Genomic DNA, 13094 nt, shown 5'->3' on the forward strand with positions numbered 1-13094 from the left:
GCAGACCTGAAGAAGCAGCTCAAATTCCCAAAGGAGATAGCACTCACTAGCCTCAGACCAGATATTGTACTCTGGTCTAGAGGTACCAAGCAGGTGGTGCTCATAGAGTTAACAGTACCCTGGGAAGAGAGGATGGAGGAGGCACATGAGCGTAAGCTCAAAAAATATCAAAGCCTTATCCTCGAGAGCCAGCAAAAAGGATGGAAGGCCTGGAATCTACCAGTAGAGGTCGGCTGCAGAGGTTTTGCTGGACAGTCGCTCTGGAGAACACTTGGATTGTTGGGGATTGAAGGGATGGCCAGGAAACGGCTGATAGGCAATGTCACTGAACAGTCGGAAACAGCAGGTGCGGTGGCAGAGCAAACCTGTTGAAGGACTAAAAACGGCATAGAGTTGGGTGGTGGTCAGCAGGGGTAGATCCAAGACGGTGGATCTGCTGTCGAGCCCTCCCGAGGTGTTATGGGCTTAAATCGACGAAACACCAAGGAAGGGGGGTGCCCATCTGATGACCAGTAGCCACCAAACTCTTGTAGTGTTGAGAGATGTTGCCAAGCCTTGAGCTGGCCCAGGGACAAGGATGGTGCTTGGAAGGAGGAGAGAAGGAGAGGAGAGAGCAATACCACTGGCTCACAAATGGGGCAGGGCAGAGTACCTGTAAAGGTGGGCCAGCTGCAATGATCACATCATTATTGCATATGTGTGAGTATTCCCAAACTCTCTGACAGTGTGATCTCTAAATGGGTTATTTGATTGTTGTCATATGTAATTAAAGTAAAACAATATTGATAAACATGTCTTTGGTATGTAATTAAATAACAAGAACTTTGAGTGTTTTGTTCATTATATATATTTTCTTATAAAAGCAACAGAACTTAAATTACATCCAGTTTATTAGCAACACCGTGCACGAGCGTGAATCCCGTGATATCCGCGTTTGATCTCGTAGGTGTCTGATCCATTACAAGAAGAGAGATCTGTCCGGCTTGCCTGCACTTTTTTCACTCCTCCCCTCACTGCAGCCGCCTACTCTCGCATACATTTCAGGCGAGGCAAGGCGCATCTCAAACAAGCCTATTAACAGGGTGGGGCAATCTATGGTCAAAACGGACAAAATACACATTTAGTGCATGAGGGGCCCTACTAGCACTTCTGAGTCCCGTCTCCTGAACACACATCGCTAAACTGATTGGCTTTGTGTTTTCTTTCTAACTTGTGAGAGGCTGTCCGCGCGGCGCGCTGTAGTGCTAGTTAACTTACATTTTGGTTGTGCGAAGCTGCATAACTCCTCCGAAGGAAACCTACTGTAGATGCGGTAAGCGAGGTAGAAATGAATCAACAGTTTTGTGCTCAAGAATACGGGGCAAATCGCGTCAAATATTGCTTTGGGGACAGCCGTTTTTACAATATTGCCTACTATGACAATCGCGGGATAAGTGGCAAACATAATCGTTAGTGTGTGTGTGTGTGTGTGCGTGCGCGCGTGCGTGTTGTGTGTGTGAGAGAGAGAGGAGAGAGAGTGTGTGCGTGTGTGTGTGTGAGAGGGAGACTGAGTGTGTGTGTGTGTGTGTGTGTGTGTGTGTGTGAGAGAGAGAGAGTGTGTGAGTGTGAGTGTGTGTGTGTGTGTGAGAGAGAAGAGAGAGAGACAGTGTGTGTGTGTGTGTGTGAGAGAGTGTGTGCGTGTGTGTGTGAGAGAGAGGAGAGAGAGAGAGAGAGAGAGTGTGTGTGTGTGTGTGTGTGTGTGTGTGTGTGTGAGAGAGAGAGAGAGAGAGAGAGAGAGAGTGAGTGTGTGTGTGAGAGAGAGAGAGGAGAGAGAGAGAGTGTGTGAGAGAGAAGAGAGAGAGAGTGTGTGTGTGTGTGTGTGAGAGTGAGAGAGCGTGCGTGTATGTGAGAGAGAGAGGAGAGAGAGTGTGTGTGTGAGAGAGAGAGAGAGTGTGTGTGTGTGTGTTTGTGTGTGTGTCAAAATATCCACACAAAGATGGCAATATTCGAAATCCTTATTATGCTGAAACAGATAGCCTAGTGCCTCACAAGTTTTTCAACATTTACATTTTAATATATATAACATTATAGTCATTATGGCCTTAGAATTTCTTTTTTGGGACGCACTATAGGCCCCTTTGGCGCGGTCTAAGTTTTTGTCCTTAATGGCATTTTTTGCCTTGCATTACTTTTACTTTTATACTTTAAGTAGTTTTAAAATCCAGTACTTTTACACTTTTACTTGAGTAAAAAGCTAGAGTTGATACTTCAACTTCTACAGAAGTCATTTTAAACCCTAGTATACTTCTACTTGAGTAATGAATGTGAATACTTTTGACACCTCTGATTACAGGCGTTTATGTGGTTGACAGCTATGAAAAAGCATGGCGTGAATGTTACGTAATACAAGATGGCTAGATTCAGCCATCAGATAGATGAATATTAATGACGCTCTATGAATCATAAATGTTACTTATTATTTCTTGCGACTCCGAGGTTAATGGTGCTCTCAACTACTGGAAATTCCCTTGTAATAAAAGTTGTTGAATGTTAATGAAGATGAATAAAATTTAGCCAGTATGAGTAATGAGTTAACAAATAGGTTCAATTAAATGTATTAATACTATTGTTAATCGTAATTGAATTACTTTTGTGAGTTCCAAAGTACTCCTGTAGATGGGGCCATTAGACAGGAGTGAGTCTAACAGATGGACTTGACCAAACAGACCGTGCATCAAGAAGAGTTAGCTGAATGTCCATGCTGTTCGTTCAATATGGAGACAGATTAGAATCATTAATAATTCACGCAGAAAACCTGATTTACACATGCGTAGACAATTTCACATGCATGAAACCTAATTCCCGTACACACAAAAAAAATTCACGTGCGTGGAAAAAATGTTTCCCCACAAAAACCAATTCACATGCGCAAAATAAATTAATATATTCATAAAATACATTTCACAAATGCAAAACACAATTCGTAGATATACAACTGTGTGCAAAAACCTTTGAGTGTTTAAAATGTACGAGTTTATCCCTGAATGTGGACGTGCAATCGTCATTCACGTGTGAATCGCCTCGGATGTGTGTGTGTGTGTTTTTGAGACTTTCCTGGCAGAGCTTTTGACCCACGCGGATCAGTCGTACTCTTTAGCCAATCAGATGCGAGCTTACCATTCAACCAATCATATATGGAATCCCCTGAGAGTGCATTCGAGGAGCACGGTTCTGCGCACCATTTGCGCAATACAGATTAATTCGAACGGAAATGAAGCCTCAATGAAGCTTTCAATCCAGCATGGCGAACGAAGAACGAGTACGAGTTTAGTTTATTTAATAAAAGTCTGAGTATACACGGTTTATCGTTTACAGTTTGATTTTGAGATAGCGGATTTTTGGTGATATAGTGACAGTGCGATTTGATTAGTTAGCTATAGGCTAGGCTTACATTTAAATTTACACAACACATTGACTGATAGGCTAGAGACAGACAGAGTATAGCCTACATAGTGACACATCAATAGATAGATATAAATATAGACAGCTAGATTAATAGATAGATACAAATAGGCTATAGATAGTCTACATATATAAATACATAGATAGATTATAGATGCATATCTAGGTACATAGATAGATTATAGATACATATCTAGATACATAGATAGATTCATATAGATAGATACATAGATAGATAGATTTGGATAGATAGATGCCCAGAACTCATGATCCACTAACTTACTGGAAAGAGAGAGCAGTAATCTTTCCTCATTTGTATGTCCTAGCTAAAACATTTCGTTGCATGCCAGCAACAAGTGTCCCTTGTGAGAGGATTTTTTCCCAAGTCCTTCCACAGCAGAGAAATTAATATTTTTGAATAAAAATCTCTAAAAAAGTGAGACATTGTGGCTTGATTTCCTTTATTAATATTCATTTTGCAGGACCAAAATAACATTATGCACAGTGATGATGAGCCTATAGGTTACAAGTGTCACATATTAGAAAAATACAATAATAAAAAAACAACACATTTTTTTAATGGCTCGTCAAGGTTGTTTCAGGATCAACACCTGCAAGTGACCACTAGGTGTCACCGTGGAGACGGGTGTCGGATTGATTCGAAGCCTCGAAACAATATGGCACATTTGGATCAACTGTTTCATTGCTTAACGAAGCCTCGATCTGCCCACCACTACTGTCCTGCACAGTTCATCTCCAACCCTAATCAAACACACCTGCCTTTCATTTTCAAGTGATCCTGACGTGCTCTGAAGACCTTAATTGGTTGCTTCAGGTGTGTTTGATTAGGGTTGGAGATGAACTGTGCAGGGCAGTCGATCGCCAGGAGTAGGATTGGGCACCCCTGGAGTAAACGATAAACCGTGTATACTCAGACTTTTATTAAATAAACTAAACTCGTACCCGTTCTTCGTTCGCCATGCTGGATTGAAAGCTTCATTGAGGCTTCATTTCCGTTCTAATTAATCTGTATTGCGCAAATGGTGCGCAGAACCGTGCTCCTAGAATGCACTCTCAGGGGATTCCATATATGATTGGTTGAATGGTAAGCTCGCATCTGATTGGATAAAGAGTACGACTGATCCGCGTGGGTCAAAAGCTCTGCCAGGAAAGTCTCAAAAACACACACACACACATCCGAGGCGATTCACACGTGAATGACGATTGCACGTCCACATTCAGGGATAAACTCGTACATTTTAAACACTCAAAGGTTTTTGCACACAGTTGTATATCTACGAATTGTGTTTTGCATTTGTGAAATGTATTTTATGAATATATAAATTTATTTTGCGCATGTGAATTGGTTTTTGTGGGGTGAAAAAATTTCCACGCACGTGAATTTTTTTTGTGTGTACGTGAATTAGGTTTTATGCATGTGAAATTGTCTACGCATGTGTAAATCAGGTTTTCTGCGTGAATTATTAATGATTCTAATCTGTCTCCATAGTTCTATACATAGAGTCTACATACATACATAGCCTGCCTATATACATAGCCTACATACATACATACACACACATATATATATATATATATATATATATATATGATTATAGACTACGTAGTACGTAAATCATAATCAAATTAGCTTTTTATTTAACACCATCATGCAGTGAGGCAGAAATTTGTGTCGCTACCACCAGATCTCATTTGGCACACCCTAGGCTATCTGTAGATATTTTGCATAACCGCTAAGAAAACAATGATTGCACAATGCGAAAAATTACAGAAAACGAATTGAGCAATATGCAGCTCAGTTCAGCTTTCAGCTTTCATACGGTGTAATAGCCTTCTCCTTCTCTTTTTGTGTGTGGCTATGATGGTTTGTTGTTCTTGATTCATTCAAATAAAAAAAACAATGTGCTTTCAGAGGAAGGAGGAAAACTGAGGAAAAAGTAGCACTTCTGCCTTTCCCAAAATAGGCTAATTATTCCTTGATTAAAGTGTAGGCCTATATAGCCTATATATTATATAGTGGAAAATATGTATGGTCCAGGTTTAGCCTAAGCTATAAAAAAAAAAGAAAGTTGGCAAATGACTGAATTTTTTCTTTCTTTTACATGCTATTTACATAATAATCATAAATGTAAATGGGCTTCTTTTTTTCTTTTTCTTTTTTGAGGTTTGCGGAGGTTCTTGGGGAGGTTCTGCAAATTCTGCAAATTCGTGACCGATCACCCACTTCCACCACCCCCGAAAAAGTCGGCACGGATCACACGAGTAGCCTAGCCATTTTGCATTCAAAATTGAGTTCAGTAGCCTTATTCAGCGTTTAGCCAAAATAAGTATGCATGTGGGCCTTGTGGGGGTTATTATGATACATTTGAAGAAACAGAGACACGTCTTGACCGTACGTGACTTTTACACAACAGATGTGCTGAAATGCTGAAGGTTGGTGGAAGTGGAACTGAAACTACTTTAATTCTTTTACAGCAGATAAATTCTCATGAATCCGCAAAATCATACTCGAATACGGGAAACTGGTTAAGCAATTTCACAATTATTAATTCCTGTTTTCGTTAACAGGTCTCTAATGTTTTTGAAAGTCACTTTTGAGGCAAGGCGAAACAAACCACTCGCGTTTAAGCTACTTGCCACGAGAAAGAGAAGTGTGTGAGGTAAGTGGTTAAAATTTAAATAGGTTAAAATAGTTAATTTATCATGTATGAAATTAACATTTGAACCTTTAATGATATGTTTGATCAACGCTAATAATCAAAAACCCACAACCACATTTGTTTGCAGTTTCTTTGACTAGTCATATTAGCCAGTGTATTTTACCCACAGGCTTTATTGAATCCAACTTACAAGTCTTTCCACATTCAGAATCAAGAATTTCTGTCACACAGATTCAGCCATGAATCTGATCTTGTGGGGGATTGTGCTCCTCGGGATTTATGTCCAGCAATCAGGTTTGGAGAATTTTGTGACAATATCTAAATATGTAATAATATGTAATATGTAAATTAAGAAATAATATGGCTTGCTGACAATTATTTGTCCTCAACTACTTTTTGTACCGAATACTGAATTCAATTGGTATAACTTTACTGTGTTTGGAATCAGAATCAAAATGTAATCACTGAAACAATGGAATCATGCTAATTCTTTGAATATAATACAAATCTGTGCCATAACAGATATGTGTAATAACTAAGTTTTATTATAGGCTACCCTAAGTGTCATTTATTAATTTGGTGTCTTTCTGAAGTTTCACAGATAGTGTGTTATTCAGCATTTTCGATGTCCACTGGGAAATGTGATGGTCTGTTGGGTGAGGTTGAAAAAGACGCCTGTTGCATGAACCCTAACTACGGCTACACAAACAATGATGGAGTGTGTAGGTTCTGTGGGTAAGTTTCATTGATCTGATGCTTATGATGTTCATGTTCAAAATCCTATTAAATGAGTGAAAAACTTTAGATGACGATTTTAAGATGGGAGAACTATTTTCTAACACATTTGTTCATTGTTTTATTTGTTTCCAAAAAGAAAGTGACGTTGCATACATTTTCATATTAGCTTAAATAAATATAAAAGTTAACATTAAATGAAAATTAACCCTATCAATTTTGTAAATGCATGTAGATCTTATTGTTAACGGTTCATCCATGTCTGTTTCATTTGTTTACATAAAAAAATTTTTTTTTGGGATGTTAATCATAATGTCATAACTCGATTTTCCAGTGAATATGACTGACTTCTCCCTGTTGACATATCCTGAACATTAAGTTCTGTATCATTAAATTGACTTAATCGCAGCCCATTAACAATGAACTGCAAGCTTAATGCATAGAACATCAACAACCGGTGCATAGAACCAAGTCTTTTTTAAATAATCTGACACAAAATGTACGTCACAATACGGCAGAGATCTGTCACTACTTCTGTTTCATTGCAACTTAAAAGAATGCAATGTTAATATTCTTATTTGAGGAAATCTTTTTAAATCGTAATGTACCTTTTACGGAACAATTTTGTAGACTTTTGCATGTTATAAAGTCAGAATTGTGAGATATAAACTCAAAATTGCGAGTTTATTTCTCACAATTCAGAATATAACCCGCAATTGTGACTTTATATCACACAATTCTGACTTCATAACCCGCAATTGTGACTTTATATCACACAATTCTGACTTCATAACCCGCAATTGTGACTTTATATCACACAATTCTGACTTCATAACCCGCAATTGTGACTTTAGATCACACAATTCTGACTTTATAACCCGCAATTGCGACTTTATATCACGCATATCTGACTTTCAGAATTGATTCTGAGATGTAAACTCGCAAGTGTGAGAGAGAAAAAAGTCAGAATTTTGCGATAAAAAGTCGCAATTACCTTTTTTATTTTTTATTCTGGCGGAAAAAAGCTTCCATACCTTTGTGCTTATAGTCAGCTTGAAACGGAAGTTGTGATAGTCTTTTTTCGCTATTGTGACCTATATTTAAATGAAACGGCTTCTCAAACAAGAACAAATGTAGAGTGGGACATTCTTTTTTTTTTTTTAAAGCTGAGGGTTCGTTCTTTCTTTTCATATAGCCCTATTGCATGTTCAGATATACAACTAAATATTCTGGGGGCTATGAAATATTTGAGAAAATAACCAAAAACGCTGGCGGGTACTGCAATATTCCATAAAACTTAATGGGGACTTTAATCCAACACTTCAAGCTATACTGAATCAGCTGAACTGAAATGAATGAGATCAAATGATGGCCATATCCTTTAGAAGAGTCTTGTATGTTGACCTCCAGGCGAGCAGCATGGACTCAGTGGTCTTCCTGGGGCGAGTGCTCGGTGAGTTGTACAGCGGGAGTAAGTCAAAGGCGACGCTCTTGTTACGGAGATGGTAATTGCTCAGACCCTGTGAATCTAGGAACTGTTCAAACTAAACCATGTGAGATAAAAGACTGCTGCCCAGGTAAAAAGAACATTAAGTAATTGTTGCATTTAGACATAAAGGCTTCTATGAGCTTTCTCATGTTTCCTTAAATTTGTGTTGTCCAGTGGAAGGTGGCTGGTCAGAGTGGGGGAAATGGCAGCCATGTTCAGTCACGTGTGAAAAGGGACAAAAAAAAAGGCAAAGAACCTGCTCTAACCCGTTACCACAATGTGGGGGCTCCTGTATCGGTGGGGAGGAAGAATTCACCTCTTGCGACACTGAAATAATCTGTCCGAGTAAGTATAGTTTTCTTTTTTCTACTTACCGAAGATACTACAAATTAAGAACATGCTGCCATTTAATGTCTAGCTCATGGCGGGTGGTCCAGTTGGGGAGGCTGGGGTCCCTGTCCAGTTACTTGTATTGCTGAAGGACATAACATTCAGAAAGAACGTCGTAAAAGGACTTGCACCAACCCCACTCCATCCACATTTCCACTTGGCAGAGACTGCGAGGGCTCTGACACCGACACCCGCCCTTGCAGCGGACTACCTTTCTGCCCAAGTAATATACTTTGTTTTCTTCTACAAAACTGCCAAAAATATGAGAATTGTACAAACCAGAGCTTTATATCTCTACTCCACAGTTGATGGAAAGTGGGGCTCTTGGTCAGGTTCCACACCCTGCTCTGTGACGTGCGGTGTGGGCCTGCAGATACAAAGACGGTTGTGTGATTCTCCTAAACCCACACATGGTGGCAGACAGTGTCAAGGAGAAGAGCAAAAACATGGTACCTGCACCATTCCTGTCCCTTGTCCAAGTAAGTGGTGTGACACAATGAAATATTGATCTAAACGAACAAAAAAGCATGTGTGATAATACAGGTATTCAAATTAATTTCTTAAAGGGATAGTTCACCCAAAAATCGAAATTCTGTCATCTATTACTCACTTTCATGTCGTTCCAAACCCATAAGACTATTGTTTATCTTTGAAACACAAATGAAGATATTTTTTAATGAAATCTGAGATTTTTGTCCCTCTATTCAAAGTTTATTCACCCAAAAGTCAGACACTTTAAAATGTTCATAAAGAGATTGTAAAATCGCAAAAAGAGATTGTAGAGATTGTATTCGCTGATCAATGTTTATATGTGAATAAAAGCCTAAATGAAATCTACTCATCAAATAAAGCAATCATGTCTCTTCAGAAGATAAACCGTTCGATTCATATGGATTTATTTTATATTTTCTTTATGAATGTTTTGAAGAGTCAAGAGTTTTGGGTGAATAGAATTTCAATGGAGGGACAGAAATTTCATTAAAAATATCTTCATTTGTGGATTAAAGATGAGCATGAGGTGAGTAATTGATGACAGAATTTTCATTTTTGGGTGAACTAACCCTTTAACTTAATACATATTTCTCTCTCTTTCTGTCAGTTGATGGAATGTGGGCCGAATGGAGTGAGTGGGAAGAATGTAAGCAACCTTCCACTAGAGTAATCAAATGTAAAAAAAGGTTAGGAAACCGAAGGAGAACCAGGGACTGTGATGGTAGAGAATACGAGGGAAAGTTCTGTGATGGAGAGATTGTTCAACACGGCAACTGCTATGAGATTGGTGGCTGTCCCAGTGAGTGCAAAGAAAATTCATAGCTGTGTCTGAAATTGCATTCTCTCTAGTAGGTACTACATTTTGTTTGAATCTTACTTTACAACTGTTAAAAAAGTATGTTCTGTATAGTATGAGTACAAGTAGTATGAATACAATTTGGATGAAGTGCTTCTGCTATATTATCACTGTCACGTGACCTACTGGTGTCAGTTGCGACACCTCACTGGCGTTCACAATTCCTCTGCAGCTGTTGCTTCATGGTATTGTAAACTGTCCATTGGATGCACACTCAAGAATCTTGGCAGAAGTAGTTGGTCATCCGTGTACTTTTCACCTACTGTTTTAGGACTTACTACACTTTTGGCGTACTGTTTTTAGTATACAATGTACGGAAGAAGGCATATTCAGACACAGCGCATGTTTTTTTTAATTGAAAGCTACATAAATACAACTCATGCTCATTTGTATGGTTTAGCATCAATATGTCTGACATTTTACAAATTTACAAACTTAATGTTATTACATCTCAAACTAAATGGACATTCATTACATTGTGAATGATGATAGATTATGGTTTCTTCTAGTTTCAGACAAAAATAGGATTTTCCAAAACATCACAGATGGAAGGTCAGTTTTTCAAACAAATAAATAACACTCTTACTATGTTCAGTGAAAGGTGTCTTGTCAGAGTGGAGTGAGTGGAGTTATTGCAAACCTAACTGTGGAACAGACTCTGCACAAACAAGAGAAAAAACGTGTGTTCCTGACATCTCTGAATACGGGTAAGGAAAACATCTCATGCTACTAAATGAAAGATCATTTTGTCTATAATAAATCATATAAGGGTGCAATTCCATTACATAAATGCTATAGGTTATGTATTGTTTCACAATCAGTGTACATATTATTCTTTGGTTTTCTTTATCTCTCATAGTACCGAAGACCTCACTATATTCTCAGGGAAGCTAGATGTGAATTGTAAGGGTTTGGAAAATAAAACAGAGAGAAGACCATGTAATGCCCCTAAGTGCAAGGATGAGGTTGTAATATTATGATCAAAGCATATGTATATTAATTTTAACTAATTAAATTGAATACATTTTAATTTAATGACATATTCTCACTTTTATCAGGGTGACTGAGTCCAGCTGTTGAAGACAAGAGGACCAGTCGCTGTTCACACTAACTGTTCACAGCAGTTAAATATTGTGAATTATGCTACCAACGGAAAAAAAAAATACTTGCTTTGTTAGCTTTTGTTATATGGATTGGATTGAATGGTGATTAATGCACACCTCTGTAAACTCTGCTTTGCTGTCACAATAAAGTATTAAAGTAATGCAATATGTGAGAGGAAATGCTTGTTGTTATACCTACAAATTATTATTCGAATGAAGAAAAGAAGCGAGCCAGCCAGGAGTCGAACCTAGAATCTTCTGATCCGTAGTCAGACGCGTTATCCATTGCGCCACTGGCCCGACGACTGCCGACAAACCACGTGACTCTATGTACTATGACTATAGGCTGTGTCTCATTTCGAAGGCTGCGCCCTCCTGTGGTCGTATTTGTCGACCGTAAACATTATCGAGGGCGGCTGCCTCATTTCAGAAAAGGAACCATTACATCTCAAAGAAAGAAATTACAATAATTTATACTCACGAGAAATGAGAGTTATAGTTTTACACAGGTTACTCTTAAATAAAACATTCTCGATGACGTGTACGGCCGACAAATGTGAACACTGGAGGGCGCAGCAGCCTTTGAAATGAGCGACAGCGACCATATGTAGGTGGTATGGTAATTTTAAAACGAGTCGGGTCAAGTTAAGAGGTTTCAGAAAGCATGAAAGTGTGTAAATGACAAGCCGTTGTTTTTGGCGACTAACGTTATCCGTTTAAAATAATTGGGTAGAGATTGTCATTTAATTAAAATGGTTGCCAGATCTGTCAGTCTCAGAGAGTTATACTCTCTTGTTGTAATCGTTTTGTATACAATCACATGTATCCCAGTTGGCTATTCACCAGAACCCAAAACTCATCCGCCGAAATAGCTCAGTTGGGAGAGCGTTAGACTGAAGATCTAAAGGTCCCTGGTTCGATCCCGGGTTTCGGCATTTTGATCCAAAACATACTTTTAGTAGCCACGCACACTAGTCATTTGTAGTTTAAAAAGACTCACAATAAAAACGTTTCTTAAGGCGAGACACCGGCAGGCAAAAACATAGGTTTTTTTTCAATGGTCAATTTTGAGATATTTGTCTTCAATAACATGTATTCTTTCAGACTTGTGGTGAAAAAAAGTCCAAAATACGCATTTAGATCTTTATTTTACTACACTTTGTATGTTTGCGGCTGTAGATTTCTCCGAAGTTCAACAAAAGTTGGCGTTCTAAATCAACGCGCTGCTCCGCGATCTCTCTCTGCTTCCTTTAATCTCACACATCGTTGGAAAGCTCTCTCTCTCCTTTACAATGCTGCCGGATCCAAATATGGTCATTTCCTTTTTATCAGCAACCAATCGTGAAAGTATAGAGAGCCTAAGTCCCGCCCCTCCGCTTCCGGCTCATGGGACCTTATTTCGGAAAAAATATGTATGGAAGTCAATGGCGAGAGATAACTTATCTTTTTATTCCGTCTGAACTGTCCCCTGAACTACACATATGATGTTTGTCAATTTAAAAGGTAAATATGAAAGTCAAGAAAGTCGCAGTTTGTCATAAAACAGAAGAGTAACGTTTAGTTGTATGTGAAAATCGCTCGATGAACTACATCTCTCGTCTCGCACTATGTAGCCTACGTCACAAGATCCGTTGCTCGTATGTGTGTATTCTGGCTCAAAACACGAGTCAGGCATGACGGCGTAACGTTAGGATTATAATGTAAGACTATAGAAAAAATGACAGACGTTAGCTTCAGTAAAGTTAGCTTCATTCATTGAGAGAAAAGGTATGACGTCGCATGTGCGCCTTCTGGGTTTGTAGTCTTTGTAATTACGTATTTTCACAGTCTTATACCTCAACAGTTTTACATCAAACTGCGACTTTCTTGACTTTAAAATGTATCTTTTAAATTGACAAACATCATAT

The 13094-nt window shown here is 38.7% G+C and overlaps 1 protein-coding gene across 13 annotated transcripts; it reads left to right on the top strand.

Moving 5' to 3' along the window:
• The first annotated feature begins 1200 nt into the window (after positions 1 to 1200).
• On the top strand, positions 1201 to 11353 carry LOC307012037 (properdin-like). 13 transcript variants are annotated; one of them, XM_079638241.1, is made up of 13 exons: positions 1201 to 1312; positions 5627 to 5895; positions 6031 to 6122; positions 6354 to 6416; positions 6716 to 6857; positions 8268 to 8434; positions 8521 to 8691; positions 8765 to 8959; positions 9042 to 9215; positions 9836 to 10027; positions 10680 to 10791; positions 10944 to 11049; positions 11143 to 11353. In XM_079638241.1, the coding sequence occupies exons 4-13, from the start codon at positions 6362 to 6364 to the stop codon at positions 11149 to 11151; spliced, it is 1323 nt and encodes a 440-aa protein (XP_079494367.1). In that variant the 5' UTR covers positions 1201 to 1312; positions 5627 to 5895; positions 6031 to 6122; positions 6354 to 6361; the 3' UTR covers positions 11152 to 11353. The 13 variants fall into 13 exon arrangements, with proteins under 13 accessions (XP_079494367.1, XP_079494368.1, XP_079494366.1 ...); XM_079638242.1 differs by having other exon boundaries at positions 1208 to 1321; XM_079638237.1 differs by having other exon boundaries at positions 1236 to 1312; positions 6331 to 6416.
• Positions 11354 to 13094: the final 1741 nt, after the last annotated feature.

This window comes from Phoxinus phoxinus (genome assembly GCF_949152265.1).
Source record: "Phoxinus phoxinus genome assembly, chromosome: 15".
Lineage (NCBI taxonomy): Eukaryota > Metazoa > Chordata > Actinopteri > Cypriniformes > Leuciscidae > Phoxinus > Phoxinus phoxinus.